Source organism: Phalacrocorax aristotelis, chromosome 26 (assembly GCF_949628215.1).
Source record: "Phalacrocorax aristotelis chromosome 26, bGulAri2.1, whole genome shotgun sequence".
In the NCBI taxonomy this organism is placed as follows: domain Eukaryota; kingdom Metazoa; phylum Chordata; class Aves; order Suliformes; family Phalacrocoracidae; genus Phalacrocorax; species Phalacrocorax aristotelis.
In genome coordinates this window covers 2,925,931-2,941,387 of record NC_134301.1, presented here as the reverse complement: position 1 = coordinate 2,941,387, position 15,457 = coordinate 2,925,931, and the positions used below count along the sequence as shown (strand labels likewise).

At 70.6% G+C, this 15,457-nt stretch overlaps 3 protein-coding genes across 5 annotated transcripts; 2 read left to right on the top strand and 1 right to left on the bottom strand.

The window, feature by feature from the left end:
• Nucleotides 1-32: 32 nt before the first annotated feature.
• Nucleotides 33-4,013, top strand: CNPY2 (canopy FGF signaling regulator 2). 3 transcript variants are annotated; one of them, XM_075075922.1, is made up of 6 exons: nucleotides 33-562; nucleotides 1,133-1,257; nucleotides 1,584-1,699; nucleotides 2,051-2,248; nucleotides 2,517-2,613; nucleotides 3,495-4,013. In XM_075075922.1, the coding sequence occupies exons 1-6, from the start codon at nucleotides 48-50 to the stop codon at nucleotides 3,536-3,538; spliced, it is 1,095 nt and encodes a 364-aa protein (XP_074932023.1). In that variant the 5' UTR covers nucleotides 33-47; the 3' UTR covers nucleotides 3,539-4,013. The 3 variants fall into 3 exon arrangements, with proteins under 3 accessions (XP_074932023.1, XP_074932025.1, XP_074932024.1); XM_075075924.1 differs by having other exon boundaries at nucleotides 560-637; XM_075075923.1 differs by having other exon boundaries at nucleotides 562-590.
• A 795-nt stretch (nucleotides 4,014-4,808) lies between these two features.
• On the top strand, nucleotides 4,809-10,430 carry CS (citrate synthase). Its single transcript, XM_075075550.1, has 11 exons — nucleotides 4,809-4,990; nucleotides 7,361-7,408; nucleotides 7,516-7,623; nucleotides 7,706-7,771; nucleotides 7,855-7,986; nucleotides 8,064-8,252; nucleotides 8,367-8,566; nucleotides 8,833-8,962; nucleotides 9,052-9,153; nucleotides 9,227-9,436; nucleotides 9,559-10,430. The coding sequence occupies exons 1-11, from the start codon at nucleotides 4,937-4,939 to the stop codon at nucleotides 9,727-9,729; spliced, it is 1,410 nt and encodes a 469-aa protein (XP_074931651.1). The 5' UTR covers nucleotides 4,809-4,936; the 3' UTR covers nucleotides 9,730-10,430.
• A 331-nt stretch (nucleotides 10,431-10,761) lies between these two features.
• COQ10A (coenzyme Q10A) lies at nucleotides 10,762-14,974 on the bottom strand. Its single transcript, XM_075075556.1, has 5 exons — nucleotides 14,745-14,974; nucleotides 12,499-12,642; nucleotides 12,232-12,424; nucleotides 12,043-12,144; nucleotides 10,762-11,914 (listed from the first exon to the last, which is right to left on the bottom strand). Exons 1-5 carry the CDS (start codon nucleotides 14,822-14,824, stop codon nucleotides 11,747-11,749), a joined length of 687 nt encoding a protein of 228 aa, XP_074931657.1. The 5' UTR covers nucleotides 14,825-14,974; the 3' UTR covers nucleotides 10,762-11,746.
• Nucleotides 14,975-15,457: the final 483 nt, after the last annotated feature.

Genomic DNA, 15,457 nt, shown 5'->3' with positions numbered 1-15,457 from the left:
CTTGGCTCCGGGGCCGGGGGATTGGGGACCGGTACCGGGGACACGGCATGGGGGAGCCGGGGCCGGTACGGGACACACGGCAGGAGGGACCCGGATCCCGACTGGGGCTGGCAGCGGGGACACAGCGTGGCGGAGCCCGGTCAGGAGCGGGGGCACGGCGGGAAGGGGCCCGGTGCGGGAGTGGGACCGGCAGCGGGGCCGGGACCGGTCCGGGGGCGGGGCCGGGGCGGCCGTGGAGGCGGAGTCACTGCAGGCCCCGCCTCCACGGGGCCGAGCGCCACGCGGACCGGGCCCTGGCAGCACTGGGGACCTTCGCGCTCGTCCCGGGCTGCCCGCGGCGCTGCCTGCGAACGGGACGGTCCCGCAGTGGGTGGACCAGCCTCCCCGGCCGGCCTGACCGGCTCCGTGGCCCCAACCGGTTCCATCGCCGCCCGCTCCAAGGGGCCTTCCCCCGCGGCGCGTTGGGCGGAGGGGCGCGCCGGGGACAGGCGGCGCCGCGGCCAGCCCCCGGAGTAGCCGGCCGGGGCAGGGGGGCGGTGGAGCGGGACGGGAGAGCGGCGCGGTACGGGGGGCTCGGCCGGGCCCGCCGGGTGCGGGGCTCGGGGCTCGGCTCCGCGGGGCAGGGGGCTCCATAGGGGTCTGTGAGCGTCGGCCTGTAGGGGCCGGGCCTCTGAGGGGGGGGGCGCCGGACTCAGCCTCATAGGGGAGGGTCCTCTATATAGGGGCTCTGGGGTCTGTAGGGGGTTCTGGGCTCGGCCCTATAGGGGAAGGGGCTCTACAGGGGGTTCTGGCCTCGGCTCTATAGGGGAAGGGGCTCTACAGGGGGCTCTGGGCTCGGCGCTGTAGGGGAGGGGGCTCTACAGGGGGCTCTGGGCTCAGCCCTGTAGGGGAGGGGTCCCTGTGGTGTCTGGGGGCACAGCTGTGCCCTGCAGGGGATGGGACCCAGTGAGGATTGGTGGGGGATTCTATGGACCAAACCCTACAGACAGCAGCGTGTGTAGGGGACAGAGGGTCCCAGGGGGCTGGGCAGAGCCCTGTGAGGGCAGGCCTTACCAGGGTTTGGGGAGGCCGGGGGAGACACGGGGTGTGGGGACACAGGGGCTGCTAGCGTTGAAGCTGCCCGTGCCCACAGGTCGCCCTGCAGTGGAGCCGTGAGGATGAGGGGCCGGATCCCACCCGCGCTCGGCCTGGCAGTGGCCCTGGCTGCACTGCTGCCCGCAGCCTGTGCCCGCCGGAGCCAGGACCTGCACTGCGGAGGTGCGGTGGGACGGGACAATGGGGCCGGGGTGTGATGGGGCGGGACGGGACGGTGGTGCAGGGCTGGGGCATCTGTTGGGACCCGCTTGTCCTGCAGCCACTGCTGCCTGTCTGCGCTCACCCTGCCTGGGGACAGGCAGATGTTCCTGAAGGGCCCCAGGGTGCCTCGGGGACCCTCAGACCTGCCATCCCCCTCTGCCAGCAGCACCAGTTACACCAGTTACTCCCAGTGGCTTTGGTCAGCTGTGGGTCTGTCAGTCCCAAGGACTGGTGCAGGGCCAGACAGTGCTGTTAGCTCTGACCGCTGACGCCTGCATCCCCCGCAGCATGTCGGGCGCTGGTGGATGAGCTGGAGTGGGAGATTGCCCAGGTTGACCCCAGGAAAACCATCCAGATGGGCTCCTTCCGAATCAACCCCGACGGCAGCCAGTCAGTCGTGGAGGTGAGACGTCTCCCTGCGGGGACCTGCCTGCGGTGCCGAGAGGTCAGGCGGAGGCTGCGGCAGAGCGGGGCCAGCCTGACCGGGGGCAGCAGCCATGTGTCGAAGAGTGGTGGGACAAGGGAGGGATCAGACCCACGCTGGGTGCTCTGCGCAGGCTGGGCAAGTCCCAACTCGGGCGCAGAGCTTCCTCCGCTGCCTATTGCCAGCGCAGTCTCACGGCATTCCCAGGGCATCCGTGGGGACGTCTGACCCTTTCTCGGCACTCCCTGGCTCCTGGGGAAAGGCGCCGGCCCGGCGTTCCCGTTCTGCTGTCGCGCTCAAAGGCCTGACCCCACTGACCTCATGCCGCAGGTGCCCTATGCGCGATCAGAGGCACATCTGACAGAGCTGCTGGAGCGGGTGTGTGAGAAGATGAAGGAATATGGGGAAAAAGTGGATCCGTCCACACACCGTAAGAGTTACGTGCGGGTGATCTCCCACGACGGGACCAAGATGGACCTCTCCGGGGTCAAAATTGATGGAGACGTAGCTTCTAGCCTGAAGTTTGCGGTGCGTGCAGCGACTGGGTCCTTGTGGCTGTAGGAGCCCAGCGGAGGTTTTGGGTGGCAGGACTCGCTGTATTGGGCAGCTGTGGCCCTTCTAGGGATTAGCTGGTCCCACCAGTAGCTCCTGGCCACTTCCCCTGGTCCTTCCTGGGGCTGGAGGGAAGGAGGCTGCTCCTGGGCTGTGGCAGGTGTGTGTGGGGCTCCCCCGGGTGCTGTTGGCACCCCCTGGCCTGGCATGGCTGCTGCTGACCCATGGGCGGCTCCTGTTGCAGTGTGAAAGCATCGCTGAGGAGTACGAGGACGAACTCATCGAATTCCTCTCCCACGAGGCCGACAACGTCAAAGACCGGCTCTGCAGCAAGCGGACGGGTGAGCCAGGCTGGGCTATCCTGGGGAGGGGGTCTCTCCTGCTGCCAGGTGGTTGTAGCTGCTCCCTCGGCGCTGAGATGGGAGGAGTTGCGAGTCCTCCCTGAATTCCCGACGTCCTTTAGCCCCACGGAGCAGCTCCTCTCCGGTAGCCCGGTGCCGGGCTGCACCTTCCCGCTGCCCAGGGCTTGGGCTCCGCTGCCTGCTGGAGCTGCCTGCAGCTTTTTTTGGATGCTCTGCCCAGCCAGGCGCACGCTGCCTGGGGCCGAGCCAGGGCAGCTGCCGCGCTGGCTCCATCGGCTGCTCGGGCGCAGGGCTCCTCGCACAGCCAATGGCCGGGCGCCTGCCCCGCGGCATCTCCCTTCCCGCAGGGCTATTTCCAGCTCACAAACACCGGGGTCAGGGCACACCGCGACCTTTGTGCTTCCCTATTAATGAGCGTGGTCTGCGTTCGTTACCTGCACCGCAGGGCCGGGCCAGGGCGGGCCCCTTCTGTACCTGGCACAGGCATCGGGGGAAAGGCTCCTTCCTCAGGGGGGCTGTGGGGGTCCCGTGATGCTGCTGGCTCCTCCTGTCCGCTGCCTGCACCCTGCCTGTCTGGGGCTGGCGTGGGGCAGCCGCATGGCGGTGGGTGCCGGACCCGGGGAATGGCCGGGCCGGTGGCTCTGTCCAAACAGCTGCATTTCTGATTAACCACAGAACAAAGCGAAGGGAAAGTGCAGGTGTCCCCTGGGGCGGGTCATGGCTGCACCCGGCCCCGGCCTTCCAGACGTAGCTCGTCCCCGTGCTGTGGGCTGTCGGTGGCTGGGCACGGGATGCGCTGCCAGGGAGGCGTCCCACGGGGCTCTGCCACGTCCTGAGAGCACTGCCCTTTGTCACTGCAGACCTGTGTGACCACGCGCTCCACATCCCGCACGACGAGCTGTGACGCAGATGGCCCTGGCTGCCTCCGGGGGACGGTGCCGACCCGCCCTGGCGGCCTCATGGGACCAGGATGGCGCCGAGCTCCGTCCACACATCCCCTACCTCTTGGTTCAGCTCGTCCCCGCTGCCCCCGTCCGGACGGGCAGACGTGCGGGGGAGGACCGCGGCTCTGATGCCACCTCACCCAGTCTGGTGCTCTTGTCCTATTTATTCGCTGTCCGTCCGCTGCAGCCGTGGTGCTGGGGGCACCAGGACACCGGCACACCGGCCTTGATCCGCAAGGGGCTGCGTCCTCGCTCCTGCTGGGATGTTTCAGCAGGCAGGCTGCCAGCCAGGGACCTTCCTCCGCTGCCGCTGGGGGACGTGGTGGGGGCCACTGGGGCAGGGTGGTCGGGTATCCGGGGCCAGGCTTGGGCACCCCCCTCCCTGCTGCAGGCAATAAAGGGGCCGGACAGCAGCTGTGCCACGGCCCAGCCGAGGGCAGGTCTCGCTCCTGTGCGTGTGGGGCGCGGGGAAGGGGGCGTTTGGGACCCCAGGCAGGGCTGAGACGGCCGCCCCGTGCCCCTGTGGTGCCTCTGGTGACTCGTTCTCCATCGTGTCCAACGTCCACCCGCCGCAGCTCGGCCTTGGGGCTGGGATATCCCCTGGCAGCCACAACCCCGTGTCACCCGGCCCGGCAGACCTGCCACTGTGGGGGTCCCGTCCCCGTCCCCCCGTGTGCTGCTTGTCCTGTGTGCCGGAGCCGCTGCTCATCCCCTGGCACGGCCGCCCCGGGGCCACCAGGGCAATGTCCTGGGGTCAGCGGGGACGGTCACCCGCGGCTGGGCCCCGCCCCCCGTCCCAGGCCCCTGATGTCACTGTGGAGCCAGGGCAATGTCACACAGCGGCCTCGAGCCCCTGTGGCTGAGTGTGGGATGATGTCATGGGCACCAGTGACCTCATAGTACATGGCCAAGTGCGTGGTGACGTCACAGGGCTGCCCTACGCCACAGCAGAGCGACGACAAAGCACAGAGGTGCTCGGGCGGATGACACAGTGGCATGACGTCACGCAAGGCGCACGGTGACGTCACGGGAGGGGGCGGGGCGTCGCCTCACCCCACCCTGGGCCGCGATCAGGCGAACGCGGCGGCCACCTATAGCCCAGCCCCCCCTGCCCCGCCGCCTCATTTGCCTACTCCCGCCCCGCGGCGCGCGGAGCGGCCAATGGCGAGCGGTTCGGCCTCGGGGGGGGCGGGCAGGGGCGGGGCTATGCTAATAACCAGCGCGGCGCCGCGCCCCGCCCCGCCCGCCGAGGACCCCCGGCCGCCGCCGCCGCCGCCGCCGCTCGCTCCGGCCCCGCTCCCGCCCGGCCCCGGCCCCGCTCCCGCCTGGCCCCGCTCCGCCCCGGCCCCGGTGCCGCCATGACGCTCCTCGCCGCCGGTAGCCGGGCGGCCGCGCGCCTCCGCGGGCCCAAGGTGAGCGCGCCCGCCCCGGCTCCGCCGCGCCTTAAAGGGGCGACGCCTCGGGGGGGTCAGTTCTTAAAGGGGCGACGCGGGTGGAGGGGATGCTGCCTTAAAGGGGCGGCGCGGGGGGGTCGGGGGTGGGGGGCGCGGGGCCGCGCGCCGCAACGGCAGCACGTGGTGGGCGCGGGCACCGGCGCCGCCTCCGCCGGGATCGCCCGTAACGAGCGGCGGGGCGGGGTGCGCCCCCCGCCGCTGCCCGCTCGGAGCCGGGGCCGTTGGAGCCGTTGGGAGGCCGGGGTGCTCCGTGCCCGACCTGCGCCTCGGCGGGTTCTGCCGCGGCCGCTGCCCCCACCTGGGGGTTCCTGCCCTGTTGCAGCCCCCCATGGTGGGGGGCTCCGTGCCCCCTCCCCCACTGTGGGGCTGTGTTGCAGCGCCGGAGCCGGGGGGGCCCAGGCCAGCCCCGGCGGCACCGGTAGTGAGGGGATGGGGGTGGGGGTGGGGGTCCGCCTCCGTCACCACACACTCCCCTCCCGCGCCGCCCGACCTTCCCCAGCGGCCTGGTGCTGCAGAGGGCAGCTGGGTCACGGCGGGGTGTCCCCCAGCCCCGGGGCTCTGCTGGGGGGTCCGGGGTGCCCCGGGGGGCCTGATCACCGGAGCAGGGCTGGGGCGGCCCCGGCCCCCCCCCCCCCCCCGGCCCATTTGCCTTGGCCGCGACCCCAGCGTTTCGTAACGGCCGCTGCGGCGTCACTATCGACCGGGCGTTATTTTGGGAGCCGGGGCCCGGCCCGGTGTGTTGTGGTGCCCCACTTGGCCCCACTCGCCCGGGGGGGGGCCGCTGCCCCTGCAGCCAGGGACACCCCGCCGGCTTGTGCCCTAATCCGGCCCCGGCGTCCTGCCGCTACCCTCCTCCTCCTCCTCCCACGGCCTGAACTAATGCACTGTGGCTGCTGCTCCGCTGCCCCTCAGCCGGCGCTGCCTGGGGGCTCCCGCACCCCCAGACCACGGCAGGGGGGCCCAGGAGAGTCCCGCAGCGGCTGGGTCTGTCCCAGCCCCATCAGCCGGCGCTCGGTGTCACTGCCAACGTGTGTGACCTTGAGCCAGCGGCGTCTCCGTGACAGCCTGGCCCAGCTGGGACGACCGCTGTGGGCGCCCGGTGAGATGGGGTGCGGCAGGGGCACCGTGGTGGCAGCCGTGGCCGCCTTGACCTTGGGCTTCCCGCTGCTGCCTGCATTGTTCCAGCCGGCATTTTCCCTTCCCGGGTGCCACTTGTTGCAGAGGGACACGGCACCGTTGCCCGGAGCAGGCAGCCAGCTCCAGCCGTGGTCAGGGTGTTGGGGTGCCCCCGGATGGGCTTGGGTCTCATGGGGCGCTGGGGCAGTCACGTGCGGGGCTGGGCGCTCACTGTAGTGCTGCCCCCCCCAATCCCCCCCGGCAGCCAGTGGAAAAAGCGAGTCATGTTCTGCCTGTGCCAGAGGCGCTGCCACAGCTCCGTGCTGGGGGGTGGCCCCAGCCCCCGGGGTCTCTGCCGAGGGAAGGCACAGGATGCTGGGTGTGGATGCGGCCTCCCGGCGCAGCGGTAGCCCCGTCACTGGGCAGGCGTCTCCCGGCCCCCTCTGCTCCCCCCCGCCACCCTCCCGGCTGTTTGTGAGTGGGCGTGGGCGAGCCCCGTGTCCCCGCCGTGAGCAGGACGAGGGGCGCTGCCAGGCCTGGGCTTCCCAGCAGCATCGGGGTGTTCCCGCCGGCCGGAGTCCCCGTGGCTGTCACGCGTGGGCAAGGAGCAGCGATCGGTTTCCCCAGCGCCTGCCAAACCCCAGTGCAGGAAAACCACAGCAGCGCTGGCCTGGCAGGGCTCTGCCGGCGGCACCAGCTCGCTCGTGCCGGCTGCTTCCATGCTCTGCAGAGCAGGAAATGAAATGTGGCTGCGTTTGCTTGGTGCAGCGCTCGGCTCCGCAGCGGGTCTGGGTCTGGCCGCGGTCAGCGTCGTGCGTGATGTGAATGAGCGCGATGCAGCTCTGAGGGGCCCTGCGCCGCCCGGCCCGGCTGAACCTGCCTGGCTCTGATCTCCGGCGTGCGTGGGTGAGGGAAGCTGCTGCGGCTGCTGGGCGCAGCGTCCTTGTGAGACGGGATCTCTCCGGAGTCACGGGGCGGCTCCTGCTGCAGGAGCTGTGCTGTGCTCTGGGGGGGCCAGGGGTGCTCTGAGGGGCTGTGCCGTGTGCTGGGGCCCGGGGATGCTCTGGGGGGCTGTGCCATGCTCCGGGGGCCAGGATGTGCCCCAGGGCTGGGGGCCGCTCGAGTGGCTACACCCCCTGAAATGGGGCAGCCGGGGTGTGTGGCTGGGCTCTCCCTGGGTAACACCGAGTCCCTGCATCCGATCTTCCACAGAACGCACCGTGCGTCCTCTTCGCCGCCCGTCATGCCAGCGCCGCCACGGTAAGAGGAGCCCCCGCTGCTGTCGCCCCTCTCTGGTGCCGGTGGGGGAGCATGTGCTCGGCCCCCCTGTGTCTGCCAGGGCTCACGGCCCCCTCCCCTCTTCCCAGAACCTGAAAGATGTCCTTGCCAGCATGATCCCCAAGGAGCAGGCGAAAATAAAGAGCTTCAGGCAGCAGCATGGCAACACGGCCATCGGGCAGATCACGGTGGACATGGTGAGTGGGGGGATGCCGTGGCCACGCCGGGGCGGCCGAGCTTTGCTGCAGCCAGTAACCGCCTCCTTCCGCCCTTCTCCAGGTGTACGGCGGGATGAGGGGCATGAAGGGGCTGGTATATGAGACCTCTGTGCTGGATCCTGATGAGGTAGGGCCTGATCATGCCCTGCTCGGGGACCCGCCTCATGTGGGCGATGCCGCAGTGGCTGACGCTTGTGCCGGGCTCTTTAGGGCATCCGCTTCCGTGGGTACAGCATCCCCGAGTGCCAGAAGCTGCTGCCCAAAGCGGCAGGGGGAGATGAGCCGCTGCCTGAGGGGCTCTTCTGGCTGCTGGTGACAGGAGAGGTGCCCACCCAGGAGCAGGTAACAGGCGGGGGGGCCTGCCGGGGGGTGCTGCTGGCCCCCTGCCCCACGGCTCAGCTCCCCGTGCTCCCCTGTAGGTGAGCTGGCTGTCCCGCGAGTGGGCCCGGCGCGCCGCGCTGCCCTCCCACGTGGTGACCATGCTGGACAACTTCCCCACCAACCTGCACCCCATGTCCCAGCTGAGCGCCGCCATCACCGCCCTCAACAGCGAGAGCAAGTTCGCTCGCGCCTACGCCGAGGGCCTCCACCGTGTCAAGTACTGGGAGGTATGGGGGGGCCGGGCGCCCCAGTGTGGTGTGGGGGGACTCATCCGCCCCAATTCTGACCTTGGGCCAGGGTGTGGGGAGGGCAGCTGCCCCATCTTACCCTGCCTGTCCCAGTTTGTCTATGAGGACGCCATGGACCTGATCGCCAAGCTGCCTTGCGTCGCCGCAAAGATCTACCGCAACCTGTACCGCGAGGGCAGCAGCATCGGGGCCATCGACCCCAACCTCGACTGGTCCCACAACTTCACCAACATGCTGGGCTACACCGACCCCCAGTTCATCGAGCTGATGCGGCTCTACCTCACCATCCACAGGTACGGGGCCGGGAGGAGCAGCTGGCACCGGAGCAGGCGGGGACTCGGCCCCGCTCCCAGCCCTGGGGCCAGGGATGGGGCAGGGTCCTGGGATGTGCCTGGGCTGCTCCGAGGGCGGCACCGGGCACAGGGCGCGGGGCCACAGGCAGCCCCGGGGCAGGGCTGGACCAGGCTGGGAACATCATGGCCCCCCAAAATGGCACGGGGGTGTCCCTGGGGCTGAGGTGGGGATGAGGGAGACCTGATGCGCCCCCTCGCCCCTGCAGCGACCACGAGGGGGGAAACGTGAGCGCCCACACCAGCCACCTGGTCGGCAGCGCCCTCTCCGACCCGTACCTCGCCTTTGCCGCCGCCATGAACGGGCTGGCCGGGCCCCTGCACGGCCTCGCCAACCAGGTGGGCACCTCTGCGCGTCCGTCTGTCCATCTGTCTGTCCATCTGTACACCACTGTTCTCACCCCCTCCTCCACTCGCCGCGCCCGCAGGAGGTGCTGCTCTGGCTGACCAACCTGCAGAAGGAGCTGGGCCAGGAGGTGTCGGACGAGAAGCTGCGGGATTTCATCTGGAACACACTCAACTCGGGCAGGGTGAGTCCGGCCCCGCCCAGGGCGGGAGACTGGGGCCGTGCCGGGGCCGGGCTCTGACCCCCCGTCCTTGCAGGTGGTGCCGGGGTACGGGCACGCGGTGCTGCGGAAGACGGACCCCCGCTACACCTGCCAGCGGGAGTTCGCCCTCAAGCACCTGCCCAAGGACCCCATGTTCAAGCTGGTGGCCCAGCTCTACAAGATCGTCCCCAACGTGCTGCTGGAGCAGGGCAAGGCCAAGAACCCCTGGCCCAACGTGGACGCCCACAGCGGGGTGCTGCTGCAGGTGAGCCCAGGGGTCCTGGCCCTGCCCCAGAACTGCTCCCTGGGGGGGGCAGAGGGCTCCCGGCTGCCCCCTCGCCCCTTCCCGCGGGGCTGCCCTGCCCTAACACCCCTCTCCCCCCACAGTATTATGGGATGAAGGAGATGAACTACTACACGGTGCTCTTTGGGGTCTCCCGGGCCCTGGGCGTCCTCTCGCAGCTCATCTGGAGCCGGGCGCTGGGCTTCCCCCTGGAGAGACCCAAGTCCATGAGCACGCAGGGCCTCATGCAGCTCGTGGGCTACAAATCTGGGTAAAGAAGGGACGGGGACAGGGCTGCGGCTTGCTGCTCCCCAGGGAACGCTGCGCTGCTGCGCCGGGCCCCGGACGGACTCGGCACTGAACCCCCCTCTGGCACGGGCCGTGGGTCTCCTGTGGTGCGAGCGGAGCCCCCGCCCCCGCCGCTCCTCTCCCCTCCCTGCTGCCCTGGGAGGGGGCAGAGGCAGCTCCGGGCCCACCCTGCCCCATGCCCCCTGCCCAGGCTGTCCCCACCCCGGAGCCCCCTCCCCAGCTCTGCCTCGGCAAGGCGGGGGGCTCCTGCGCCCCCACCCCGCCCCAGCAGCATCACGCACACTGGGAGCCCCCAGGCTCCCCCGCTGCTGGGCCGGGGGGGTGGCACCGGCAAGGCTGTGGGGGCACGCACTGCCCCCCCCCCCCACCGCAGCCATCCCCCCGAGAGGGGTTCAGTCCAGACTCGTGTCCAGGCCCCCACCCACCCACCCACCCACGGGGCAGCAGGTGAAGAATGAATGTCTCATCCCCCCCGCCCCAAGCAGGGACTCGATACACTCCTCCCCGGCCCGTGCCCCCGTGTTTGTGTGACACCCCCCCCCCCGTGTCCGATGCCCCCGGCAGCAGGAGCTGGGCCCCCCCCCGGGCCAGCCCCGGCCCCCCGCAGGTATCAGGCACTTCTGTACAAACAACAACAAAATGCAAAATAAATGTTTTTATTAACAAACCCGGAGCCTGCCTCCCTCCCTCCAGGCACAGGGTCCCAGGGGCAGGACCCCAGCCCCGCAGCTCTGCTTTGCTCCTCTAGGATTTAAGGAGGGGGGTCATGGGCTAGTGCCCCCCGCCCCCGGGGAGCTGCCCCGAGGCCCCACTGGGGCCGGCACGGTGGCATGTGGCCCCTCAGGACCTCGGCAAGCCGGCAGCGCTGGGCTCAGGGGTGTCTGCAGGTACCAGCCTGGTCTGGGGTGGGGGTATCTCACCACGTAGCCCCCCCCCCCACCCCCACCCCCCGCCCACTCCCCTCTCTTGTGGCTGCCAAATGAGGACCAGGAGGCTGCTCACCCTTGGAAAATGCTCTTTATTGGCCTGTAAAAGCCCCTTCTTGGGCAGCAAGGCCACGGTGCCCTCGGTGACGGACCAGACTGGGCATTTTGGCCTGGTGGGGCTGGAGGCTCCCACGTCCCCCCCCACCAAACGTAAGGAAAGGTGAGCTGGAACGTGGCGGTGTCACGAGCCGGGGCCGTCCTGGTCCCTGCAGTGCCGGCGCCTTGGCCTGCGGCGGGCGCTGGGGTTGCGAGGGGCTGGGGGTGGCAGGGGGATGGGGGGGGGGGGGCAGCACCAGCTGCCCCATCCCCCGCCCTGTGCGTGTGACTTGTGCAAACTGTGCGACGTCAGCTCTGGCAGCGGAGCGGGCGATGCCAGGGCTCGGCTGGGCTCCGGTGCCCGGCCGCGGTGGCAGCAGGCCAGGCGCCGGGTGGCAGCTCCGCCCCCGCCAGGGTTTCCTCTCTGTGCGATCTCCTTCCCTTTTGTTCCTGGAAGAGCCGGAACCCCGACCTTCCCCGGCTGCTCGCTGCCTTTCCCACCCCTCACATTCCCCAGCAGGCTCTGGCCAGGCTCCCCTCGGCAGCGAACACCCACCTTCCTCCCGCTCTCCCGGAGCGAGGCGGCAGGGCCCGGGTACGGCCAGTGCAGGAGCTGCTCCGCCACTGGGACCCTCCGGCCTTGTAGAGGAGTTAAAAAGGAACAAAAGGGGAGGTTGCAGGGCAGGGAAAGAGCTCCCAAGAACTAAAACAAAACTTAAAACCAAAAATCAGCTACAAAACCAGGGAGTCCAGCGCTGGGACGCGGCTCCCACGGCGTTGCGGTGGGGCTGGGGGCCCACGGCAGCCTCCGCGGTTGCAGGAGCATCGCCTCTCACCCCCGGGGCTGGGAGGGAAGTTGAGGCAATGGCAGCAGGGATGCACTCAAATAAATATTTAGAAGGGTGGGCGCAGGGCAGGCGGGCCCGGGGCCCTGGCACAGTCCGTGGTGGCTGGGCCACCCTCACGTCTGGTGGACCTCGTGGAACATGAGCTCCCGGGGGATGCGGGTCTCGGGACCGAAGTTCTTGGCTGCCCGGCGCTCGAAGGCTGCCACCATCTGCTTGACCACCTCGTCGAAGAAGACAGTGGCCAGCTGGGAGTGCAGCAGGGAGCGAAACTCGAAGGAGATCTGGGGAGGAGAGCAGGCAATGTAAGTCCCTGGCGAGGATGGTGGCGGGCAGGTCTCCACAGCAGGAATCCTTTCCCTGTCCGCCCTGGGGACTCTGTGCCTGGAGCCCGACTGGAGCAGGGTCTTACCGAGAAATCCACGGTGCTGGTGCGGGGATAGCCAGGGATGCCGGGGCTGAAGCGCCAGTTTGTCTCCAGGTGGTTGAAGAGGCGCCCGTCCGTGCAGACGGCCTGGGGAAGGGGAGCAGCCGGTTGGGGGGGGCCCGAGGAGCCAGCCAGGGCCGGGCCAGCCGCCCACCACGCTGGGGCTGCACTCACCTTGACGAGGTGGGGGCGGACGAGGGTGACGATGGAGGTGTAGCGCTCCACCACGGGCGGGAAGCCCACCTCCAGCTGGGCCTTAACATGGCCTGTCCGCTTGGAGACCACCACCGACTTCTTGCACCAGGGCACGAAGTTCTTGTAGTCCTCCACGTTGGAGACCACGTCGTACATCTCCTGCATGGAGTACCTGGGGGCAGAGCGGGCGTTGCAGCTGGGGCCACGGGGCTCTCGCCGGCCGGCCGGGGAAGCCGCCGCACCTACCCGATGATGCGCCGCTCCGAGTACTCCTTCCGCTTGTTGGTGAGGTTGAGGAAGGACCGGCTGGGCTGGGTCCGGGGCTCCCACTCGGTGCCGCTCGCTGGCCGGCCGAACCGGCTGAGCCGGAGGCCACACAGGGCAGCGTGCCTGGGCGGGAGACGGGTGTTAGCGGGTGAACCGGGACTGTGCCGGGCAGCGGAGCCGGCAGCAAGCCGCTGGGCTGAGTGGGGCAGCCCCCCCCCGCCCACGACAGCCACGATGTTGGGCCCCCTCCGGCCCTGCCCACGGCCTTCCTGGGATGGGAATCGGCCCTGGGATGTGGCATGGCGGGGGTCAGGGATGAAGCGGGTGCGCAAGGTCGGCCCCCGCCCTCCTGCCCTGGGCCACAGGCCGGTGGGGAGATGCTGGGGAATTCCGAGTGCAGTGTCCCAGGGCTGTTGCCAGCGCTGCTGTTGTGCAAGAGGAGGAAGGCCAGGGAAACCTGACCTTGGGGACACCTAATCCAGACCGGCAGAGCAGGGACAACTGCCCATTACACCCCCATTGCCCCTCCACAGCTCTACCCCAGCCCCATGCCAGGGTCCAGTGGAAGCACGGAGCCCTGCTCAGACCAGACCATCTCCCCCCTTTGTGTCCCACCCTGGCCCTGTCTCATCCCTCAGCTGCAGCACGGATCGTGCTGTTGCCACCAGTGAGAAGGGACAACACTCAACACCTCCTCGAGAAGAGGCCGAGCCCCAGAGGCACAGCAGGGTCCCAGGTAGCGTGTCACCCAGCCCTGGTCCTCCCGTTGGCTCCTTTGGCTTTGTTCCGCCTGGCCAAGCCCTGGCAGCCGGTGTCAGCCGAGCACCAGGAAGGTGGTGGCTTGAGCATCGTGGTGGCAGGCAGTAACCCTGCCATCCCGGGGCCGGCGGGGCTCTGGGTTAGGGCTGGCCCCACTGGGCTCCCTCCGTGACAGCTGTAACTGGCAGCGCTCGGTGTCCGTGGGACAGCGCGGGTATTTTTAGATGTGCCTGCACGCAGGTCACAGCGGCTCTCCTCCAGGACTGGTGGCTGAGGGAGAAAGCTCCCACTTCTCCCAGGAGCCACGGGACGTCCCTGCGCCAAGACGAGTCACCTGGGGTGCTTGGCAGCCCCTGAGCTCCCAGAATAGCCGGTGGCGCAGGGCACAGGCTGGCGTGGTCGAGCTGTGTGAGCCCCGGCTGTGGGGGTCAGGGGTCCCCGGGAGGGCTGGGACCCTCGAGACAATCACTCCCCTCCTCGCTCCCACCACAGCTCTGCCTGGCAGCGCTCAGTTCCGCACACGCACCATAACAGGGCCCAGCAGACCCGGCTCCTAAACCAGCGCTGTGGCACGCCGCCGCGGCCGCTCTCACGCCGCTGCCCCGGCCTGTGGCGAGGCTGGCTGCCCAGGGCTCGCGAGAGCCGCCCTGGCCCCGAGCGCCTGGTGCTGGCCCCGAGCTGGCGAGAGCCACGGCGGTGCTGGCAGCGCGGCCGGCGGCTCTGCCCACGCCCAGCGCAGCCGGGCGCAGAGGTCAGCGCCGGCGGGGGCACAGCGGGGTGGCCTGAGGTCTCCTGGGCTCTCCGCTCGCCCAAGCAAACTGTGACGCCGGCGCCCGGCCCGCCGATGTCACTGACATCGCTCCTGACCCAAGAAGAAGGTGTTGGCACCTGCCTGGCCCTGGCGCCCGGTCCCGGGACACGGCCCTGCTCCGGGACGGGGTCCCTGCCGTCCCCCGCGGCCCCTCTCGGGGGTGCCACTCGCCCCACGCACAGTTTGCCCCAAGGTCAGGCCCCCGCCGAGGCCCCGGGCTCCCCCGCAGGCAGCCAGTCCCGCCTTTGCTGGTGACCCCGGAGCCAGGGGCGCTGTCGGCGCTGCAAACAACCCGCCCTGCGCTCACTGGCCCGCCCCGGGACCCCTTACCCACCCCTGCCGGGATTCCCTCCGTGTCCCCTAAGTCCCCTCGGGGCAGCCCCCAGAACGGCGGGCCGCCCCGCCGCGGGGGTCTTCCCCAGGCCTGCCCGGCGCCCCCGGCCCCGATCGCCCCCCCGGGGCCCGGCCCGTGCGGGCGGACGCCCCGTCCCTGCCCCGCAACCCCGGCCGGTGCCCCTGGGCCCTGTATGACCTCCAGCCCCCCGGGCTACCGGCTTCGGCCCGACTACTGGCTTCGGCCCCGCTCCGCCCCGGGCCCCTCCGCCCCCCGCCCGGGCCCCGCCCGGTGCCGCCCCGTCGGGGCGCGGGCGCTCACCTGCCGGGCGGGACCGCCGCTGTCCGCAGCCGCTGCCGCGCCCCGAGCTGGAGGGCGCCGCGGAGCCGCCGGGCCGCCATGACCGGGGCCGGGACGCGGCTCCGCTACCCTCGCACCGGCGCCGCCGCCGTGACCTCTCACCCCGCCCGCGACGTCACCGCGTCGCCATAGAGCCGGCTCGCGTCACGGCCAGGGGGCGGGGCGGGGCAACGCCTTCCGCGCGGGGCACGACGGGAGCTGTAGTCTGGGCCGCGCGGAGCACGACGGGAATTGTAGTCCCGGCCCGGGGCTCCCCGCGTTCCCCCGCCCGAGGGCCGGGCCCCGGCGGGGCACACCGGCTCCGGGGGGCACACCGGCCCCGCCGACACACCGCCCTGCGGCCCCACTGGCCACCCGCCCCTCCAAGCAGTGCCCGCTGCTGCGGCTCCCCTCTCCGGGGCAGAAGGGGCAGCAGCTGCGCGTGGGCTCCGTCACTTCACCTCGGTTTCCCGGTTGGGTGACCGCCGGAGGACCGCAGCTCCAAACACACGATAAAATAGCCCCAGCAGCGCCCCCCCCAGCGCCCCCCTTTGCTGAACGCGGCTCGGCCGGGCCGGAGCGCTGCTGCCATGCCGGCCATGCGACCTGGTGGCGTCGGTATTTCGAGGCACAGGGAGCAGCAGGAGCCACGCCGTCGCCTTCCCCTGCTCTGGGCACAGCAGAGCCGGCAGCAA

Excerpts from the sequence above, each read along its gene's own strand:
- CNPY2 (XM_075075922.1), top strand. The coding sequence starts at position 48 with ATGGGGGAGCCGGGGCCGGTACGGGACACACGGCAGGAGGGACCCGGA. Across the intron at positions 1,258-1,583 it reads CCAGGACCTGCACTGCGGAG|CATGTCGGGCGCTGGTGGAT; the intron begins GTGCGGTGGGAC and ends CATCCCCCGCAG. Across the intron at positions 2,249-2,516 it reads CTTCTAGCCTGAAGTTTGCG|TGTGAAAGCATCGCTGAGGA; the intron begins GTGCGTGCAGCG and ends CTCCTGTTGCAG.
- CS (XM_075075550.1), top strand. The coding sequence starts at position 4,937 with ATGACGCTCCTCGCCGCCGGTAGCCGGGCGGCCGCGCGCCTCCGCGGG. Across the intron at positions 7,409-7,515 it reads GTCATGCCAGCGCCGCCACG|AACCTGAAAGATGTCCTTGC; the intron begins GTAAGAGGAGCC and ends CCCTCTTCCCAG. Across the intron at positions 8,253-8,366 it reads ACCGTGTCAAGTACTGGGAG|TTTGTCTATGAGGACGCCAT; the intron begins GTATGGGGGGGC and ends TGCCTGTCCCAG.
- COQ10A (XM_075075556.1), bottom strand. The coding sequence starts at position 14,824 with ATGGCGGCCCGGCGGCTCCGCGGCGCCCTCCAGCTCGGGGCGCGGCAG. Across the intron at positions 12,643-14,744 it reads GCGGCGGTCCCGCCCGGCAG|GCACGCTGCCCTGTGTGGCC; the intron begins GTGAGCGCCCGC and ends TCTCCCGCCCAG. Across the intron at positions 12,425-12,498 it reads TCGGAGCGGCGCATCATCGG|GTACTCCATGCAGGAGATGT; the intron begins GTAGGTGCGGCG and ends CTCTGCCCCCAG.